The 22,969-nt window shown below is 40.2% G+C and overlaps 1 protein-coding gene across 1 annotated transcript in view; it reads right to left on the bottom strand.

Annotated features, from left to right (window-relative positions):
• POLQ (DNA polymerase theta) overlaps positions 1–22,969 on the bottom strand; it is a gene marked incomplete at both ends in the record, with an annotated part of 54,588 nt that overhangs the window by 3,148 nt on the left and 28,471 nt on the right. The window contains 15 exon segments of the mRNA XM_080352278.1: positions 577–692; positions 2,343–2,496; positions 3,985–4,109; positions 5,537–5,648; positions 5,995–6,179; positions 6,922–7,034; positions 9,434–9,569; positions 9,853–10,027; positions 11,431–11,568; positions 13,269–13,462; positions 14,579–14,819; positions 16,243–16,439; positions 17,061–17,204; positions 18,271–21,416; positions 22,209–22,452. Coding sequence (XP_080208404.1) covers positions 577–692; positions 2,343–2,496; positions 3,985–4,109; positions 5,537–5,648; positions 5,995–6,179; positions 6,922–7,034; positions 9,434–9,569; positions 9,853–10,027; positions 11,431–11,568; positions 13,269–13,462; positions 14,579–14,819; positions 16,243–16,439; positions 17,061–17,204; positions 18,271–21,416; positions 22,209–22,452 — 5,420 coding nt within the window.

Below are 22,969 nucleotides of genomic sequence, written 5' to 3'. Positions count from 1 at the left end.
TTTGTCATTAGAGATGTGTATGAGCAGAACAGAAGTGGGATCCTGCGTGGTGGAAGAGCACACACAGAGACACATGTAGACATGAAAGGTATCTCAAGTCCACACAGCACATTTGTTACACCAGCCATGCTGCTAACCAGCACCACAACACTCCTACCAGAAAGATAAGTAGGTAGGAAACAAGTACTGAAGGCAAAAAATCCTCCTTTCCCTACACAAACCACAGCTCTACCAGTTCGTGTTCTGCATCAGAAGACATGAGTGTAAACAGGGAGGCAAAGCTCCCTCCAAACAGCGGAAAAACTCCCTACACCTGTCAACAACATTAAGCTACTTCAACCATCAAGTCTTGCATAGAAGTTGTACAAAGTGCTGTTATAAGCAGCAAAGGACATGTTGGAAAAATCGAGTCTGCAAATAAAGGGATCAAGAATACAAACACAGTTTTTCATCCAATTTAACATCATCTTCACAGAGTTGTTAGCACACAGTGAGAGCATACCCAGGGAAAAGCAGCTGAGCCCCCAGAAGGGAAGCTGGTTTGAAACATCCTAATGTAGCTGAAAAAGGCTGTACCTGGATGACATCATCCTCTGCTACTTCATAGAGGAGCTCGTCATGGAGTTGAAGGATAAAAAAACCTCCGCTGATGGGGTGTAATGTCCCTCTGTTTCTCTTCCTCCCGAGCCTTCCTACACAGGTGAAGAGCACATTATGTTACATACCATTATGTAAAGGCATGGTTTTTGTATCAAAAAACCCTTGCACATTCCTAATGCTGAGAAAAAGAACATGATGAACATTAAAATAAAAAAGCCCACGCCTACAGATGAAACCACAAAACATTATTCTATCAATATTTGTACAGCCACTGAGGGAAAAATGTTCATGAAAAGCATTTTGGATATAAACATTTCAGCCTTTCATTATAAAGCTATGAATCAGAACAGAAACAAGAGACAGTTGCATCTCCTGAACAATCTGTTTTAAAAGGAAATTTTAAACAAAATCATGTCAAGTTTAATCAAAGTTGGTTTACAACATTCTCTCTGGCAAGGGATTAGGATTCTGCTTTTCTTGCAAAATCATTTTAATGGCTAGTCTAAAAAGGCAGTTAGCCTCCTCCCAAATGCAGTTATCTGAAACTGTAGCTACTACTCCTGATTAAAAAAAGGAAAGAAAAAAAGAGCAGCTGTTGAATAAACAAGCAGCTGACAAAACCAGGATACCAGTAGGCCTTGCCTGAAAAAGATAAAACAGAACAAATTGTTCCATGGTAAAAGCTTTTTTTAAAAAAAATAAATAAACACAATTTCACACACACAGACCCTGAAGTTATTTATTTCTCGGGTTAGCTAACAGGACAACTCCAGTTCACAGCTATGGGAAGGGTTTCACAGCATCGTCGGTTCCTCACACTGAAGCAGCAATATTGAAGAAGCCACATGATGCAGGATGCTTCTCTGATGGCACAGGCATTTATAACTTACTGAAAGAGAATTCTTTCTAACTCTTAGAACAGCTAGTATGAGAGGAGGAAAAATTGTCACAAATTCATCTACTCGCTTTCCTACAATTACATTGGCCAAAGGTCAGTAGCTGCTGCTCCTCCTGGAGGGGTTGGGAAGTTTTGCCAGGCACAAGCTTTCTACTCACAGCAGACCTCTGAATCTTTTCTCTCTAAAAATAAAACTCTCTGACACACTTCTAGAGATACAGCAATTAATTATTTAGTTTTCCTTGTCAGTCCTACAATAATCAGACTCTTTGTATTAAGACAGCTTAATGTTTCAGGTTGAAGCATAAGAACTACCAAAGAAATATAGCACTCCCTTAAGTTGTCTTTCTAAAAATATATGACTGATGAACGAAACACTGTCTACATTATGCTAAAAAATAGTCTTCATAGCACTCCTCTGGGAATGAGCATCCCAGCACAGCTTTGCTATCTGCAGCCACAAGAAATTTATGCTGCTAAGTGCTTCATATAACACTCTTGTGGAGCCTCTGTACATCAAATTCCAGTCAACAAATTCCAGACGTAATTCTAACCAAAAATATATATCATTGGAACTAGAAGTTGTTTCACTCTATCTTTTCACTGCCTTTGAAGCCAGAGTATCTGCTCAGTTTTTCCTTCCTACCTTTGAGCAATCCTGTGGTAGCATCACAGACCATATTACATACAAATTCACACTGCCAACCTTTGCAACATCAGCTTTGAAGCTATTTGGGATTCCAATCTGAACAATGCAGTTTCTCCCTTCTTCCTCATGACTTTTTTCCCATTAAAACTTAACAGAAAATTTTTGCTCTATTGTGCAAGGAAGAGACGAGCATACCAGTCTGATCTCTCTGGAAGGAGCTCTCCAGATGTCCGTGGGACTTGATCGCAGAGGAGAAAGCTTCCAGGCGTCTCTGAATGTTCACAGTGGCTGTTTTGACAATGTCTGCAGCAGATCCCTGAACAGTTGTATTCACGGCCTGTCGTTCTGCCTGAACAGAGACAGTTGTTCTCAAAACTCAACCAGAAAAATAAATCAAATCCAGTATGCCACAGGTTACTTAATTAAAAATGATACATGGCCAAATACAGACATAGTGAAACCTCCAGATGGACAGTTTGTCATATGTGCCTGAAATAAAGAGGCATTGTAGACTAGCTGGGGACACAACATTTCTCCAGGTGACTGAGAAAAGCAGAATTTCCACAAATTTAAAATTAATTAATATCAAGGGTAATAACTTGCAAGAGTCACAAGCCACAAGACAGAGAAGCATATCCACATGGTAACAGAGTTTCATGAGGAGAAAAATATGTCAGTCAGTCCAAGCATCTCAAGGCATTTCTGCCTGTCTCCAAAACCATCAGGAATAGATGACCAAAGGCAAGAAACTGGACTTAGCAGATTAATGGCAGAGCATTACAGCTGTGCAAAACCACAACAGACCACACTATGACACAATGACTTTTCACACAAACAACCTCTCTACTAGTCCCTTCCTTGGACAAGAAAACTGTATTCAAACAGTCTCTTTGATTAGAGCTGAAACGTGCAACAAGTTACAAGAAAGCTGAAATGAAAGTGAAGACAATTCATTAACTGGTCTTTAATATGATTTTAAAATTGAACAGAAGGTGCATCTACAAAGTTTCATGCTGAAGTATCCTCCAGATTCAAGTCACATCATCTCAAAAAAAAAGGTTTTTTAAAGTCTTTGTGTCCCTTTCAACTACTTGGAGTACAAACTCCCCCTATCTCCTCCCTCTTCCACTCTAGTCTTTAATTCCACACGACCTGATCCAGCTTCCCACTGAAAAGCATGCCCCACAGAAATGCGCCAACATCTCCTCAGGGAGTCAATTCTCTCTCACTGATGTAGAGTCTATGACAGATGTGTCCGAAATGACCTTGATAAAAAAGCATGATGCTAGTACTAAGGCATATATTAAGTCAATATTTATCTAACAAGTTTGAGCAATTTTCCTGTAAGGGGAAATAAGAAAAAGAACAAATACCCAAAAATACAGGACTTAAATGCCCTTTCTTGTTCAAGTGCTGACAGCATATTATATACAAAGACTGCTACGTGGGAGTAACTCAGCCTGAAGAGTAAAAGCACATCACTGTGTGGAGGCTTTTTAAAATCATGTCCACTTATTTCAATAAATTACTCACTCCTGTTCCAACATGGGAGTTCTGAAGTGAGGTTAGCACAGCAATGACAGCTGTGCACCCAGTCACAGAAGACCTACGTCAAGCAAACCATGACAAAAGCTCTTGTTATTCAGAAAATAACTGAGGGAACAATGAACCAAGTAAGAAGTGGAAGGTCAAAACAAAGACGGCTCATAGATCCTGTAAAAACGCAGGTATGGATATACAAAGAAATCTAATACTGAAAAAAACAAACTAACAAAACCAACCAAACAACAAAAACAAGCAACAAAAACAAACAAAACCACCCCAAACTTCTACATACATGAGCTTTACTGTATGGGTTTGAATCTTTGATAGCTGGCAGGTATCTCCGTCTTCCCAGGATAGTCTGCACAAACCCATCTCTCCTGCAGCTCCTCACTGTCTCCCTCAAGAATTTCTGAATGCCTGTGAAAGGAAAGAGAAAATTTTCCCTAATACAACTGATATTCCACATTGACTTCTCACTGGGGTCACTGAAAGTGGTCTGGGACACCCAAGCAGCACAAAGGTAATTCTTTATATTTCCTAGACCCTGTCAGTGAACAAGGGCACATGATCACTCAGCCTATTTGCAGCTCTGCTGGGAAACATATTAAGACTTCTGAAGTGGAAGAGAGTGGTTAGTGTCAGGATATCTGGCTGTGCACAAGGAGGTAGGAAATCCATTCTGCACAATGCCCAGGCACAAAGGATCATACATGTATTATGGGTAACGGAGAGGTCAGGACCTGGACCAGCACTGGAAAGACAAGGAGTAGGAAGGGAGTAAGTTGAAAGCAGAAGTCAGAGCCCTTGATGCCTCAGGCTGCCTGACTTCAGACTGTGTCACATCACATTCTAGGATGAAAGAAACTTGCCCACCTGCACTTTGCAAGGGAAGGAGTTAAGCCACCGAGGGTATTAAAAAGAAACTTAGCTCAAACATAAGTGAGACAGGGAAGAGTCCTTTCACTGAAAGTTCAGGTAACAACTGCACTAGAGTGGAAAAAATTAACTCCCTGCACTTTCCAAGGTTTACAAAATATAGAATGTAAAAGGAGCTATTCAGGATCAAGACTGATAGCATTAGTCAGTTCACTAGGTATGTAAATTAGCATGTCAAACTGGCAATGCATATAAGTGAAAACTCATTAGAAGTGAAGTTACGATATAAGGTACATTGCGGAGTTTGTATGTATGCACCTGTACCAAGAGGGAGGAAGCAGAAAGTCATTTCTAATGGTTGTAAGAAGACACTATCTGAGAATTACTGGAGACTAAACAGACATTTTACAGGACACCATTTCTCAGCATCTGTCTTCTAAAAAAACAAAGCCTGAATCTTCAGAACGTAATTTTCCAGCTCATTTCCAAGTTTTATGATTAGAACTAGTTCTCTCTCATCCCATTTGCCCTCCGTTCATTTTCTGATTGCAGCTCTACTCTTTCTATAGCTTTCCTAAAAATTAACATGCTTCTTAGGAATGCAACAATGTCATTTTACAAAATATGGGAGAACTGCTCTGAGTAGCTGGATAAAAATGTGTTATATGCAAAACAGTTTAAAACTCAATGAAAGCAGAAGACAAGAACTGGAGAGAGAAATGGTTATATTTAAAAATTAGAAGAAGTGTGGTCTAAAGTTGTATTGTCATAAAACCAACTGTATTGTCATTATGGAGTATTAAGCTGCTGTGCTGATGCACTGGACTTTTTAAAAATTAAAAGCTTTTTAAAAAGAGACAGGACTAGTGAGGACTGAGACAAATTTAGGATTTGAAGAGACACAGAGAGAAGGGATTAAAAACAACAACAGCCACCACCTCACAGCTCCCAAACAGCCATATCCAAACCTGTGTATCTTGATTTGAAGGATTCAATGTAATTGGCAGCTTCATCTTCATCGATCCCCATCTGCTCGCCTAATGATTTTGCTCCTATCCCATAGATGATTCCATAGCAAATCTGCCAGAGGACAGTGTGAAGAACCGCAACCATATGGTGAGCCATGCAGAGAAAACAGAGCCAAAACAAAATGTGATTCACTGGAAGACAAGTGTATGGGAACATTGAATAAGAGAGACTGCCTCTGAGTCCAAGCCACTCATGCTGCTTTTTGCCACCCTCATCCCTCAAAACCCAGACAGCTCCAGCTGAAATGTATTGAGAGTGGGAGGTCATACAAAGCAACTACCGAACCATCACGGACGAACTCAAATAGCAAACCATACTGTTGTGACTCCCTGATATTTTGAACACTGAGCCTTCCAGCCCAGAAAGCTGTTGTTGAAGTTCTTTTCCTAAAAATTACCTGTTTAGCTTGTTGCCTGGTCCCATCTCCAACAGCTTCAGGATCAATCATTTTCCATTCTGCTGCAATGCTCTTGAAGACATCAGTACCCCCGTTCAAGGCTTGAATGAGTCGACAGTCGCAAGACAAATGAGCAAGGATCCTCAGTTCAAGCTGAGAGTAATCAGCTGCCAAGATTAAACCACCTGAAATCAACAAGGTAGCAGAAATCATTATTTCATAAATTACTCAAACAACAATCCAACAAGAAGCACTGAAGCTGTCCTTGCACTTTCTGCTCTGAAAGTTTTTCACAGACATTTCTATGTGACCTCAGTCTCTGTTTTCTTGCAAATATCTTCAGGGGTTGCTTCTGCCACTGCTGAAAGTTGTGCCAATTAAGAGTAGAAATTAAATCAGACCAATTCTTGCCTGTTTCTCCAATGCCCAGGCCTGCTTGCTTTCCATCCAGTCCCTACATCTAGAATTCATTGAAAACACAAAGACAAGCGTCTGCCCAGGCATCTGTGTAAAAGTCTGGCACCTCATTGGAATGATCGGCAGGGAGGCCAGACCAGCAGCCTTGTACTGAGCCAGGGCAGGCAACATGAGAACTGACATCTGCATAGAAATAGTACACAAATGGCACTCTGTCTAGTGTTAAGAGCTGCCTAAGTATAGCTCTTCAGAAGACATGTATTCTTAAAGAGGAAACGAAGGCGTGAACACTTTAATTATAACATTTGAATACTTTCCCCAGTTGAAATGCTCTCCTTTACAGTCTTGTGAATAATTTTGAGGGCAAGCTAACTACTGCATTGGTTTCCCAAGTAGGCTGCTCAGTCAGATACATACTGTCATCAGTTCTTAACTCTTCATCAGATCTAGGATTTTTTGCCAACTACATTCATAATGACTAGCTGGCACAGAGCAGGATCTGGGCGTTACCTGGGAAGGGAACAAAGGCATGCCTCATGCTAACAGCAAACGGTATTCCTCTTTCTTTGGATCTGTCTTCAGCCTGAACCTTTAGGCCGTGAGGCAAAACACTGGAACGCTTTCTGCATCTGTGGAGACAAATAATTACTGTTCGTCACTAATTTCTAAGACACTGAAAGATGCATAATCAATTTTGCCACAAAGAATCCGTGAAAACAAGTGAGTCAGTAGCTTCTATTCCACTCTTCCAGACAATTCATACTTAAAAATGACCATAGGAGAAGTGAACAGAGGCCACACGTACACCTAAAGGGATTTACTGACTCTGAAAAGATTCAGGGATAAATCTTCCTAGTACATTCAGTTTGATCCAGAAATTGGATAATTCCACCCCAAAACAGGTAAGATGAAAGGCCCCAGACTTGTGATGGGCGCATTCCAGAAACATAGCAAATGAGTCTGATACAAATCCTAAAAACTCAATATCCCACCTTGAATGCCAACTCTTCTTTCAACATCAGAATATGCAGAATACCCACACCAGCCAATACCTAGTACAGACAGAAAATATTTCCTCTATGCCAGCCTCATCACTGGATGCACACAAACACACAAGTGAGCCCACAGAAGCAGAGAAGCTCAGAAGACGTGGTCATAAACCACTGCACGTTTCCGCTCTACAGACTGAGTAAAAAATTGCCAAAAAGCAAACAGGTGTTCTTTTTTCCAGAAGGCCAGAAGTTTAGAGTGGCACTAGATGGAACCTCTGCAACATCTCAGAGCTTGCATGGCTCTCTTATCCCACCAAGTCACTTGTAGCTGCAGGTGGAATTCTGTCCATCAGTGCACTCACTGAACAGTGTATAGCTGCGACACCATTCACACCTCCTACTCCCCTGAGCACCAATCTACCAGCCAGCCCGTTGGGTTCTTGGCTGGAAGTGCAGTCAAAGGCCTTTATAAGTCCTTGATGTCTGAGTCAGGGATCTGAGCATTTTTTTTATCAGAATGGAAAGGTATCTCTGAGATCAAGGCTAGTTTTGGCAAAGCACAGAAAAGGCATCATGCTTCCCTCATGCACTCCATTTTCTTTTAATACCTTGTCATTTCAGGGATGGTAGGGATCAAGGAAAAGAAAGATAGCACAAAAATCACAGAAATAGATTTTCACAAGAAATAAAGGTGAGGGACAACATGTGGGAATTGTAAAGAACAACACCGTCCAGCAGAAGTTCCTAATTCAGTTGAATGAGTAAGGGCTTCACACCATTACAGAATGTAATAGCAATAACTAAAATAAAAGAGAGTTTGGACAAAAGTTTGGAAGGCCTATCAGGCTAGGCTGCATGACAGCTTCTTTTGTGCCAGCAGTCACTTCTGTGCCTTTAGGATTGCTCATCTTCCTAAGGGACTGGCTGATTACCTAAGGAATGTAGTCTCAGTAGTCAGCCTGAGGGACTGACCTCTCTCAAAGTTCAGCACACCCTCCATTCCTTTGATGGGCTGCTTCTTTACAGGGAAGACTCTTAGGAAACCAGTTTACTCTTCAACTGTCCTGCAAAAATGCTGCAAGCCTAAGCACTGCCAGAGCTATTTCTCAGAATGACATTTCTGCCTCCATGGCTAGGCCTGGTTCTTCTGAAAAGAGAGGGACAGGATCCTGCTACTCCTGGGCTCTCTTCCCATAACCTACTCGAGGCACAAGGATGTTAGACATGTGGTGGTAGGAACAGACAGACAGAAGGGCCAAAAGACTTCTGAAAGTTCTCACATCTTGCTATGGGGGAAAAAAAATGATAAAAATCACTCAAGTGACAGGTGGGACAAAAACCTGAATGGAAAGAGAAACTGAAAGGACAGAAATCCACCATCAGGTACAAGCTTCAAAGCTCACAAACTAGTGCCAAAAGACCCATCTTGATGTTTCACTAGACTTCCACACAACTGTTTAGGCACTGGCATGTAATGCTATCAAAACAGGTCATTTGGTTAACAGAAACCAGATTTAGAAATCTTTTTCTGCTACCTGGTAGCTTTTGCAGTATCATTATCACAAATGAAATTATTAACAAAGAATGAAACATTCACCCATGTTCCCTTACACGGGGAGCTGCACAGCACAGAACAGATGAACTTGCTTCTACTTGTTCCACAATATCCTATCCTCTTTCAGAGCAGTTCTTAGAAAGTCAAACCAGATCCTAACTTCACTTCAGTTACTTTTCACACTCAGGCTTTTCATACAGCTGTGAGGAGCATAATGCTAATCTCACTATAGGGTTTCATAAAGAATTTCAAAAAGCAAGTGGCTACATGGAGCCACATGCTGTTAGTATTATTAAGTCTTTCATGTGCCACTGATTTTTAGGTATTTATTCCCATGAAACTGTAAGAGAAACGCTGAGTAACAAGTCGCACTGACATGACAGCAGGCACAGGTGAAGTCAGAAAAGAGAAATTTGACAACTTGACCACATTAAGATCAGAAGAGTAGGCAGAAGCTTTGCCAAGATCCTCCTACCTGCCCCCAGAACCAGAGTGAGAATTAACATTTCCATGGGCTCGGGAGGGTGGGCTTTCTTCAACCACAATTGGCATTTCAATCTCAAAATCTCTTGGCACATTCTGGATATTTGGTTCTGTGAAGGTTATTCGACCTGAGAAGGAAGACAAGGCAGGACTAAGTAAGGGTCCAAAAGGAGTCTCTCTTACATGCCCATATGTGTAAGAAATGAATAATATTGCTTGGTGAACACATAAGCTATTTTAACACACCCAGACTTTTAGGGAAGATTCACATGAAATAGGTATTTCAGTATTTTCATTTAGCTGAAGTAGAGCACAGGCTTGATATCCTGTCTTTTCCCACGGAAAAGCTGCCCACACACACAAAAAGATATAAAATCAGTTAGAAGTAGGATTTTGCACGCCTTTCTTTACCTGTAGCTGTGTGAGTCTGTGACACTGGATATATCCTTTCCATTCCCAGTGCCGAATTTAATCGCTTTTCCCTCTGTATTGGAAATACCACTTTAGTAATGGCATTATTGATCCTCCTCCATTCCAATATCAGCCCTGGCAAGGGGTGAAGTGTCTTTAATTTCTCCAAAACATCCTTGTAGGGAGAAAAGGGCATAACTATAATTAACTGCCTTTAAAGCTTTGTAAATACAAGTTTTGCAGTTCTGCAGGAAAAAAAGCAACTCCACCCATAGTGAGCTCCCAGTGTCACTGCCTTAAAATTAAATGGATGTCCCCCTCCACTTATATCGCCTGCACCTGGGCAACCAAAGCACCAGGAGACACAGCTGCAGTTTTCTTACACACAAGGCAGCAATCACTTCTCTTTGAACTTTTGCATCCTCATCACCACTCTTAGCCTGCACCGACCAATAGATCACCTGAAATGATCAAAGCATCACTTGCCATAGGTCCCCTATGTTGTCTCCTCTTGCCCAGCATTAATGCTCCTCCTCCATCTTCTTGAACATTTTTCTCCCTGTTCACTCCTATCCGTATGCTAGGAACACATAAAATGAAGCCCTTTTGACCATGCTCCTTGAAAGACAAAGCTGATCACTAGCAATCAAATCCTTTCAGTCATGTCAGAAATATGAAGGGATTACAAGAATTTCAAAAGACAGTGGCATGCAAACTTTTCTCAAAATAACATTTTTGTATGCAGCAGGCAGCTGCAGCCTCATCCCTCCACATCACCAAAGGAGGAAATCCTCATTTGCTTCTTGCTCCCTGCTCTGCCATCGCCACCACACTCACTTCTTCACTGCCACTTGAGCTTCGGAAATCAATACTTGTCATCCAAGCACTGACTACACTGAACAGGGGGAAACTAAGAAAACAACACAGATTAATGAGTCCTGAAAGAAAGAACATATATATCTGCTAGTATCACTTATCTGGCAAGAGCAGCCATTAGCCTGCAGCGGTTGGTATTACATGCAGCTCCACAATATTTATCAACTGGCAAGCATGTCAATAGCCTTCACATATATACAAGTTTTTGATATACTAAATTTGAGAAGCCATCAGACCAGCCATTCTGAAGACAAATTCTTTGAAGCACAAAATACAGAAATGGCAGTACCAGGCAGGGAAAATATTGTATTTAATCACTACAGTATTTAAGTAACTTTCACGTTGATGTTGAAAAATTCTTCTACTCTTGACTTTACAAAATTATTGTGCTATTTTGGTCTTACATGTGGTTTGGGAAATCAACTTCTGCCTGATTTATTCTTATTGAAGCCTGCTATTTATAGTCATGTCCTCACCATACTCAGGCTTCAGCAGAGTAGGAGGAGTTAATAACTCTGCTAACAGAGTAGGCAGAATCCAGTTTGAATTTCCAGTGTTAACTAGAGGAGCAAAAAGGCAGTTAAAATTTACCTTCATTTAAGTCAGCATACCCAACTTCAATGTATCCAAGCAGCAGGCACGTGAAATAAGAGGAAGTTATTTTTACAGTGACTTCCAGACTATAACCAAACTTTACTGTACCTTGGTTGTACTGAATTGCTTGCTCAGCCTAACCCTGTTTCCTTTAGCAGTTGATCTTCTGGTATAACCCAGAGTCTTCTTGTTCCCTTGAACTTTCGCATCTCCGTTTTGTGGCAACTTCAGCTCCAGGAACAAAACCTGAAAAAGGCCAGCATTTCTAATCAGTTTCTGCATGCTACTCCCAGGAGAAAACAAAAAGCAAATGAGCACTTAAACAGCTTGTTCCAACCAAAGGATAGTACAAATGCTTCAGGTAATTAAAAAGCTGATTAAAGATCTCTGCTATCAAAGTCATTCCTCCTCCTTTTAATTAACTACAAAATGCAATCTAAAATCTCATTTTCTGAACACTATATGTTTGAGTTCAGAGGTATGTTTTTAGAAAAGGTAATTAACTCCATCCAATAAGTGAGGTTACTGCTGACAGCCAACTGTAATAAAACGTGGAGTTAAGATGACTAGAAGTGGGAAGAACATTGGCGAGAAAAATGAAGCGTTAGCAGAGAGCAGACTTTTGAGCAACATGAATGGCATAGGAGGAGGTGGTCACAAATACCTTTTATGTAATAGAACAGCCAGAATATTAGTTTTCCTAAAAAATTGCCAAGAACTGGAAAATTAAGTATATGCTTACTTGTTGACAGACAGAACACTGTTCTTCATTTTTCATTCTGTGTTTCTGTGTAGCATTATACACTAATTAGAAGCTATTGTGTTCCACTTCACAGCTGGCAGAAGGGAATAGAAGCTTTTTCCCTTGCACATTTTTGTAGCACAAAAATTCTACTGACACAAAATCAGAAGAGTAAAGCTCTACTAACCTATATGAGATACTTTACAAGATTCCTAACCAAATTTCCACATGAGAAACAAGTTTCTGTAGTTCAGAGAACAGTACTTCAGAAAAAACTTTCCTTCCCCCTTCCCTGAAGCAGAGTGAAATTGGAGCTGAGCACTATTTCAGGAGTTGTAACTAAGACTACTGGTATTGAGCAAAACTGCTGCATTTGCAACAAAAGAGGAATTTTTCTGTGGAACTTCTTTTAGTGATGGCTGCTTGCAAATTTTTACAATTTCCACAGAAAGTGTAGTATTTCAGCAAGAAATTAGTATATAGAAAACAAATAAATGGTAAAAAAGGCATGCACAGCAATTATAATATTCCTATGATTCCATGTAATATGCATTAAAAAGCAAAGATCTTCAGAAATAAAAGTATTGCTAATTTACTTAGAAATCTGTTTCTTAGGCGTTAAAAAAGATCAGTTCTGTATTGGTTCTTAAAAACAGACATCAGTTGATTCAAAACTTTGAAAGCAATGTTTCCTCCTCTTTCACGCCTCTCTAGGGGTAACAATGCAACTTATTCAGTACAACTATTCTTAGGCTCAGCCTACATGGTATCACATCACATCTCACGTGCAGAATACTGATATTGCAAAAAAGCTTCTCTAGGCCCACACTGATCACCCAAAATATTCCAAAACCCATGTAATTGGCAGATCATCTCATGCACTATGAGAAGCCAAGGTCCTATACAAACAAGATTCTTATTTTCATGTGGTTTTTATTTCTAGCATGCTAGAAATAGATCCTATCTTCTTTATTTCTGCTAAAGTTAGCAGAAATCAGAATGATCAGTAACAAACAGAAGATGCACAGCACTTTCCAGGCAGCAAGCTCATGAGTGTAAAGACAAATCAACTCTGATCTGAGTCCAGTCTGTATTTCGTCTTTCTTCATAGGCTGTCTGCCCAAGAAGGTTTTTTCTTAAGCCTAAGCAAAAGCCTCTTGAAGGTAAGTTCTGATAAAGTTCTCCACCTCTTACCCTCACCTACCTCTGCAATGTCATCAGGGCTGGTCAAGGAGAAGCTGTGGCCAGCCAGCTGATACGCCTTGGTCTCAATCTCGCTCAGTTTAGCTTGCATGACCTGTTTCTGCGTTTCATAGGCTGTTGTGCTAAAACCAATGCCATTCAGCTCCAGCAGAGCCAAGCAATAATGGCTGGGCATCTCCACTTTAGAAAATACATCTGTAGTAAGTACAAACCCCAAGAAAAACTTTTAAAACATCAAAACCAGATTAACTGCAAAACAACAGACTCATTAAAAAAAAAAAAAACCAAAACCTGGGGAATCTTCAGTTTTTAAAATCCTGGATGTCCTGACACACTGAAATATATTAAAATAGATTTAGCTTAAATACTTCTGTCTCTGGAGTATTTCATAGTAAGAAATATTTCATAATAAGAAGTATCCAGAACTTTTAATCACAAAAGTATTTAAGACAATAACAACTTCTGTCAAATATATTTTTTTCTATGAAATACATGTTTCTTTGTGTGTCAACATTTTATAAACCGCAGACATGATTAATGTAAAGCTTTCTAACTTGATACACTTTCATTCCACCACCTACATCTTTTGAAAATGTTCTAAGGTTTAGCTGTCACGATCATAACTTATGTGGTAAACTCACAATAAAAGACTTCAATGAGAATGGATCCTACTCTTAGGCTTTGGATACAATTTAGGGGAAACAATCAGAAAGTTCACAAGTAGATACATGCTTTGGGGTGGGGGGAGGGCGTTTGCTTGTTTTTAAACAGAGACAAGCATTCAACAAAAAATTAGCGTAAGCTTTCTGCATCATTCACTATGGGATCACAAAAGGTTCATGGACAAAACACATACATGGCAAAGAAAGCTATATGGGCAGGCCAAAGAGCAAGAAATCTCCTTCAGAAAACATCTGAGGATTTTAGGAATTTCTTCTGACAAGGAAATGCAAATGCTTTTGAAAATATTAATGAGAAATCACAGACAGATCCACAAGTTGCCTCAGAATGCCTGGGCTCCTCACCTGGGTGGTAGAGATCTGCTTGATTCAGAGACTTAAAATAGACTCTGCTATTGCCTTAACCAAGGGAACTGGTAGATACTTGGGATTTGTTTTGTTGGAGGGGTTTTTTTGACAAAAGAAACGTACTTCCAAGGCAAGTTCTCTCTTTTAACAAATGAACATTTTGCTGCAGAATATACTTAAGTAAGAACTTCCAAATCTCTCTTCTCCACTGATCATTCAGCCTGTGGTAGCACGGATACCTTTACCTGCCCTCTTTGCTCCCAAGTGGAGGAGCTCTCTTTACCTGCCAGGTTTTCCTTCTGCAATTCATTATGGAGTTGGTTCATGACACTGAAGACAAGCACAGACTCTATTGCTGCTCTGTATCGCCCAGAATGATCTCGGCTGGCGCTAAGCCCCAGGCTCTGCACCCCTTGGCCGGTGCCTACCCCTTCCAGCAGAGGCAGCTCGTTGGGGAGGAAGTTCGTCACCATGTTGTGAAGGGTACGTTCCTTGGAGTCAGAATCAAGCAGCCAACATGCAACCTTAAAAAGGGAGACCTCCATGAGACCTTTTTTCCATTTTACTCATAATACTACATAAATATTTAGCTAGGGGTTAATGCAAAGTTATAGTGCAGATTATTTTTCTTGCTTTAGCAGGCACATTGGAGTAATTTGTGGAAAAGTTACGTGATTTCAGATAAAAACTTCAAGATGGCATGAGTTGTTGAAAAGCTTCATTCTAACTCAAAGTTAATTCTACACATTTGAAAACCTTATCCTTTGTCAACTGAACACATCTAGAAGTGTTGTCCTCAAGCTTATTCATTTATTAAAACCTAACACAAAGGGGATTAAATATTAAAATCAGGATCAAAACATGTTTAATCTGAAAACAGAGTTTGTAAAAATCAGAACTTGCTATTGATCTAGAATATTAGTCAAGCTGAGCTCTCCTGGTTTTTTGCACTTCAGCACTAGTACCAAGAATTCTGCAAGGCAAATTTTATTCACGGTGAGCCTCGTACCTCCCACTGTCTTCAAAGCAATTTTCCTTATAGATATATTTCAATTTTTTTTTGTCAAAATAGGATGAAACACAGGTTTCTACCTTGTCTCTCCCATGCAAACAGAAGGTAAAAACCAATAATATATCTATGGGGGGCGGAGGGAGAAAGTATGTGTATATGTATATATTCATTGCATCATTAAAATGGAAAAATATGAGTATCATTCCATTTAACATATAGAACTGTGCAGGGAAAGGTGCTACTTTTATTGCTCTTAAATTTTGTCCTAAAACTATATATTGGTATAAAAAACTAAGTTTGTCCTTGTGTTGAACACCTTAACTGCTTACTTGCAGACTTCCATATTGCCATGATGCTGTTCAGCCCATGTGTGATGCAAGCTTTAAAAAAATCAACCCCAGAAACTTCTATGCATCTAGAGCTTTTCCTAACAAGGAAAAGCAGCTGCTTTTACGTCTTTCTAGTGTTTCATTAGAGATACAAATGGTACTCAAACTTTTTGAAATTACATGTGGTTTTTGTTTGGGGGAAAATAGTGGTAGCAAGGTGTTCCTATATACACAGTGGATAAATCTTTTGCTTATGAAGTCTTCTGCTCTTAAAATCAATAATCTGGCCACTTTAGAAGTGCTTCTGCCATTTCATTCCCAGGGTTGTTATTGCAACAAAACAAGAGTTCAGCCCTGTCCACTGGGACAGGGGAGAGATTTAACCTCAACCTCCCCGCCCAAGGTATGAACACACATAGCAAAAGAAGTCGTCTCTACATACTCTTCTAGATTTCCCACTGGAAGGAAATTTCACTAAACCCCTTGACTGATGTGCATATTCAAATCTAAATAACAGAGGGGAAGCAACAGGAGGTATTTCTGTCTTTACAGTGGTGTGTTTAAACTAGTAGTTTTACCAAAACTAAATTTCTTAATCCTGCAGACCTTTGGATCCTCAAAATTTCCTTCCAAGGAGATTCCACAAGCCATCACCAGAGTCTTGTAATGCTGAATGAAGTTATACATGATAAGTGAGCGCTCCTGCTTGGGCTTCTTCTGTAGGTGCAGCTGCAGATGATACAGTCTCTCTGTTACAGATAGGTTTTTGTCCAAAGGTGGCGGTGCCAAACTCATACTGATCTCTAAGCCAGGAAACACAAGCAAAAATCATCTTTTTACCCACTGTGTGATAAAGAAAGGCAAGAGAAAAATCTTGAACACAATCACCTAAAGCACAAAAACTAGAGTCAGACTGTGAACAAATAACAACAAATCTATACAGATATTACACATTTTATCAAACCAGAAAATGCTCCCAAAAGCAACATGCTGTCTCTATACTACTAAATAAAGAGCAGCCAGGAATCAAACACTAGCCACAAGCCCATGGTGCAGTGATTGGGTTATGTTCACCATTCTAGTGTCAGATTTGTTCTGGAGAGCAAAAATTGAAAGAGGTTGAAAGAGAAAAGCAAGTAAGCTAAGGAGAACATGGGAGTAAGCAAACATTTTAGCCATATACATGCTCAGCAGTCCAGTGCTTGAGCCAATTACCTGGCCTTATTGTAACAGAGATGTATCCACAGCAATGTCTTCAAGTGTATTCAACACGTTAAGACTGCTGAATAATGTGACTAAATTACTCCATCACACAACTGAGCTGGGTTTGGGACACTCAAAACACTTCCAAGAGCCTGTCTGCTGAAGGTACTTTCTTGAAATGCAGTGTCATGTCAGCCGGCACAGCCTGTCCGCTCACTTACCAGTCTGGTCTTGTATCTGCTGCAAAGAGATATAATAGGCATCTCTTCCACCCCAACATACTGCCAATCCAACCACCAAGATGTCTTCGCAGCCTTGGACAGGAAATCCATCATCTTTAACTTGCTTCCACTGAGGAGAACTTGCTAAAGGAATAATTTTTAAGTTATGATTATAAAATGCTATCCATAAATATAGAAGAGTTTGGATCCTGAAAATGTAAATACATACATTTGATCCTAAATTTCTTAAAAATGAATATATATCTTCAATGTACCTATAGGGAGAAAAGTCTGTGTTTCTTTTTCTGGGAAATAAAAAAAAAAACACACCACACAAAACACCAAACCCTAAACAAAAAAAACCTAAGCCAAAACAAATAAAACAAACTTTATCTTAACAGAAACAACCACCCATACAGCATCCCTGCAAAACTCCGGCCTTTCCTAGCAATCTCTTCAAGAGTTGAGACAGAAATACATTCCTTCCTTTCACTCTGAAAAACATTTACATTTATCTGTCAAAAATATATTTTGACAGTAAAGAAATTTTATTGTTGTTATGGAAATATGACAACAAAGAATCTAACTGCTTAATCTTGTTTTTTTAAAGGAAGAGTATGTTTATACAGCAGCAGCAAACTGCTGTATAATTGTGGAAAAAAAAAATGAAGCAATATTGCAACAATCCAGAGACTAATCCAAATTTTGCACATGCATATATTAAACAAAGTTTACTTTTTGCAAACTCAAAAATATTTAACCTTGGTTCAGAGGCAAACCCAGAAGTAACACTGCTCGGTGGAGACCATGAACAATCTGTACAATTTACTGTCAAATACATTACTCATTCTAAAATATACTAAAACTTGCTTATGACATGGAAAGATACATGAGAAAGGGACTGCACAACACAGATCCATTTCAAAATTGTATACACAATGAAATGTTAAGAATATTTAGATGCTCTCAAACAGAAGCAAGCTGCTAAACCCTTCACTACTGTCACCAAAGACCTATCAATGAAACACTTGACACCAATTCTATCTTTTACTAACACTCAGCTCCTTTGGTTTACTGAGACTAACAATATTCAATGAATATCAGTTAATTTTACTCCTTTTTTGCACACCCTTTCATTCTCCACTCCTGCTTTAACCTGAAGATGCCACCCCGCTGCTCACAAAACTATGAGCTGGTACACAGAACTGACCTTTTTTGAATTTGCCACCAATCGTTGATTTGGGAGATAAAAGACATATTGTTCTTTCGCACGCCACTGAGATGGAGAATCTGCTTTTCTCCTTCCATTCTGCAAGGAAAGTCTGGAAAAGTGCTTTGTCACTTGCTACATCAATTATAGTGAAACTTTCATCGCTTAAGGGAACAAGTGGAGAAACATCCTGAGATAGCTGCAGTGAAAAGCCTTGGTCTATAGTGGAATCATCTTTCATCTCATCAGCCTCAATTTGCTCTACAATCCCAGGACTGACTTGGAGTGTTTTTTCCTGCTGCTCTGCATTGCCCTCGCTATTCTGCTGTGGCTGAATCATCTGCCCTTCATCCATGCAGGCAACCTGTCTCTTCCTTAAAGATTTCACAGAGAGAGAAACAGAACTTTTGGGAAAAACCTTTTTTGGGGGTGTTGGAGGAATAGACGCATTATTACTATCTGGTGAAGGACAGGATGTTCTGTTGCTTCCCTTGAGTGGAAGTGTAATGCAGTCTGTTTTCTGAAAATCCAAGTCTTCTGGCTTGTTTTCTTTAACCTTGAAATAGCTTTTTAAATCCTGGCAAGTGGGCAAAGGCTCCGGATGACAACGATCAGATTCAAAAACTGGATCTGGCTCTTGATTGGTAATAGGAACAACTAACTTTTCTTTCAAACAGGAGCTTACTGAAACTGGTTCAATACCTGAGGGACTATGCCATTTGTCTAATACGTCCTGCAATCCTGGGCTTAGTTCAAATGAGTGGTCAGTCCACACCACTGGATGGGTTTTCTTGTCTAAAGCTTTCTGGCTTCTCTGGAGCTTTTCACCTTTATCTGCTACTAAATCCTTTGATCTGAGGTCATTGTTACACATCACTGGGTTTCTTAATCCTGACTGACGGTCAAATGTAGAAGGAAGACCTTCCAGAAAAGACGGTGAGTTTGCATGATCTAAAACTTCAGCTATTAGTTCTGAGAATGCTAGAGATACATTGTTACCCTGTGCACGGTCCTGATGCTCCTTCTGATTGCCACTGACATCACACTTATTCTGAACAGGCCTTAGGTTCTGCAAAAGATGTTCTGGAGAAACCAAAGCCCCTTGCTTCTCCACAGGTTCCTTTCTGTCAGCTTCCGTAATGTGAACAGCTGCAAGGTCGCTGACATTACTGAAGCTATCATCAAACAGCAAGCTATCACTCATATTCAGGCTTGTTTCAGGGACAGGGTGGCATTCTATTTGTACAATGTGCTCCCTACCAAAAGGGGAGGTTGCTTTATCAAGGTCTATAGACACAGTCTCCCCTTTCACTGCATTTTGGGTGTGGTAATCTCGTAGAAAACTGTGTAGCTGCGAGTCAGTCACTGAGAAATCACTTTCTTTAAGGTAAGGTGCAGAATCTATTTCCTTTGTTACGGCCTGTAAATTAAGGCCTCCAGACTCCAAAACATTATTACTGCAGTGCTGAGCTGTGTTTTTTGTAACGTTATTTGTCGTGATAAGACTTGAAAAGCCCAGTTTCCTAACTGTTGCAGCCAGCCTTTCATCAGTAGCATTCTCAGTCCGTGAAGTGCTTAGTTTCTTGCAGATCTCCTGCCGTGGGATCACTGCCAGCTTTGAACTTTGCATTCCCTGCTGTCCTGTGATTCCAGCTGCTCCCTCCTGTTTTATTATCATCTCAGTTTGAGTATCCAACTGGAAGCTGTCTTCAAAGTCAGAAAACAGATCAGAGGATGGACTATCCTGAACATCACCTGCATCATAAACACCTCTGGATTTCATCAGAGAGGTTTTCAGAAAATCTTTAGGATGACTGTTGGCTTTCTGCAGTGCTTCAGCTTGTAACGATATTCCATTGGACTTTTCGCTACCATTTTTGCCGCCATTCTGAATTTGAATATGGCAGGGTTTATCCTCACCAGGACAAAAACGCACAGGCTTCTGCACCCTGCTGCCACTATGGACATGTTCATTTCCAGAGCAGTTGGCTGTCACGTTACAGTGATCTGCATCTAAAGCCATCTGCTGCTTACCAATCATCACCACAGCACAGCTCGCATCTGTTTGCATTTTATTTATTTTACTCTGCTTATCATCCATATTTTCATTTCTCTGTGTCCTAACATTAGCAGGTATCACTAGACTTTCTACAATATTACGTGCCTCCACATCAGTGTGTGGAATACCCCGCAATGTAACAGGTGCCTGAAAACATGGTCTCCCCTGAGGCATGCCTTCATTACTGCTGGTAGACTCTGTAAATAATCCTTCCATTTTGTCTTTCTTCCCAAGAGTAATTGCCCCCATCTGTACAGAATTTGAGATTTGATGAGTTACAGACCCTGTTACCATAAATTCCTTATTATTTTGGTCTGAAAAAGGATTCTCTTTAGAGATCGTGGGGTGGAAAGCGGGAGGCTTTTGTATGTCTACACTAAGCATATTTGAATCTTCAAGAAGTGACCTCTGTAGTTTTGAAGCAGTATTTTTGTTCCTAGTCCGGTTTAAATGCATGTCCATACTTTTTAGCAATCTAGAGGCTGAAAAATATGTTCTCAACGTTGGTGTTTTTTCTTGTTCAGTAGAAGGTTCTAGAATTGCTCTCCTAGAATCCATCTTGGTTTTGACCAGAGAAATTCCTTCTACATTTTCATTATTTCTGCACACATTTAGCCGTTTCCTAGGACTGCACACAATATCATCATTGCCTTCCTCTGATCGAGGCTGTCTCCTGCCTGGGACTTCACTCTCAAATCTGGAGTTTTCTGTACTACTGCTTAGTCGCCTTTTATATCCCTTTTTAATATTTGATAAGTTTCCAGTCTGAGAGCCAAGGCCATTACAATGTTGAACTCTGCAACCTTTTTTGCTTAACACCCTAGAAGACTCAGAAGACCTATGTAGTCTGTCTTCCAGTTCTGACTCTCTGCTCATCATAGAGGATGTATCGGACTCAAGAAAAGACTCTGGGTTCCACTGCACTCCCATCAGCGCCAGATCCTGCTGGAGAAGTCTCCTGGCTTCTTCCACAATGAGGGAAGCTGCTTCTCTTTCTGTTAAGCCTTTCATTCCAGCCATCCAGATGCTGCGCACAGTCCGACGCTCCTCTGCTGACTCTTCGTCTTCATCCACAGCCTTACGAACACTACAGGAAAGGTAAAGGACATACGTAAACATTCACACAGAATATAACAAACAACACAAGGACCTGACACTACTCTGTTCCCCTTTCAATTAGCTTCACAGCTTCCTAGCTTCACAGAAGCACTATATCCAAAATATAATGCACTTGATAGGAAATAACTGTTTCAGTTTTCTACATGTGAATTGATGTCGAGGTTACTGGCTGCACATCCCAGAAGCATTCCCAGGCTTCTGTGTCCGAACATACCCTAGCTGAGTCGCAGCTCTCTACTAGGGCAAGATCCAGGCCTGAACCAATCCTGCTTCATGCATTGTTTTTCAAATAACAAAATCTTCAGAAGCATGAACCAAACAGGTGTCATGGCACAGTCCTACAGGTACTTGATCAAGCCATTGCACTAACATGAAAATAACCAGGGAATCTCAAATGATATACAGTAATAAACCATCAACTTGTTTGATTATATGGTAGAGCTGCCTTCTAGAGGCAGCAAGAGGTCTCCAGAAAGCATTAACAATTCACCCAGGACTAAATAGTGCATTGAAAAGAGGAACAAGAAGAAATTTTAGGTCTCACAAACTTATACTGCAAAGAAAAGATGCTTCTATTAATTTCAATATAATCATGGAATGACTGTGATCAGTCAGAGAGACCCACATGTTATTTCTAGCTAACATTCGGCATCAAGTCCCAAAAGGTGGCCATATTTAATTACAGGTTTCATCCTGTAATTCTTCACCTTACAAACAAACAAACTCCTTTACTTGACTTCTGGACTTAAAGATTTCTCACCTTTTGAATGGTACTGAATTCTTCAGAGCAGTTGCCACATCATCAGGACTGGCTTTAGCAAGATCAGCCACTGTGACAAAGCCAGCATTGTAAAGCATCCTAGCACGCTGTGCATTCAGCAGAGACACTCGTACCAGGTCACAAAGCTCCCTATGAACCCCAAAAGTGAGGCGGCTCTGGAACTGAGAGAGCAACAGCTCCATGTTGTGCCAGCCCAGCCGATTACAGAAAACCGTCACCATTCCTGGAACAAAGAAGTTATATCAGTGTCTTAACTCCAGGTTCAGTTCTACTGAGCTGGGTTCATTTCCCCGCCTCATCTGAACAGGCATTCACTTCACATTTCTCACCTTCCCATTACTTACAGAAACTAACTCATGTTTATTATAATTATGACTAGGAGCCGGTCTCACAGAACTCTAATCTAGAATTAACTAGTTTTTCAGTGAGGTAGAAATTCTGAATGACACTGCTTTTTCAAAGACGCTGATCTTTAAAGTGTGATGCACATGCATGTCCTGTAACAGGATTCCTATGAACCAAACACACTGAAGAAGACAGAACAAGCAGTGAAGCCACAGGTCTTCGAGGAAAGCCAGCACTGATGTCCATAAGAGCAGAACTTCAGTTACTGAGAGCATTATAGGAGGTAGCAAAGCCTATGATAAAGGTCACAACAGCACATGGGAGGAGGAAAAGAGCAGGGAAAAGATAGTTTCTCACTCACAGATTGCATCTATGACAATAACTGAAAGACATCG

The sequence above is a fragment of the Nesoenas mayeri genome (assembly GCF_963082525.1).
Source record: "Nesoenas mayeri genome assembly, chromosome: 1".
Classification (NCBI taxonomy): Eukaryota; Metazoa; Chordata; class Aves; order Columbiformes; family Columbidae; genus Nesoenas; species Nesoenas mayeri.
Note: the sequence above shows the minus strand (reverse complement) of the source record. Positions and strands in the feature narration are given on the sequence as shown.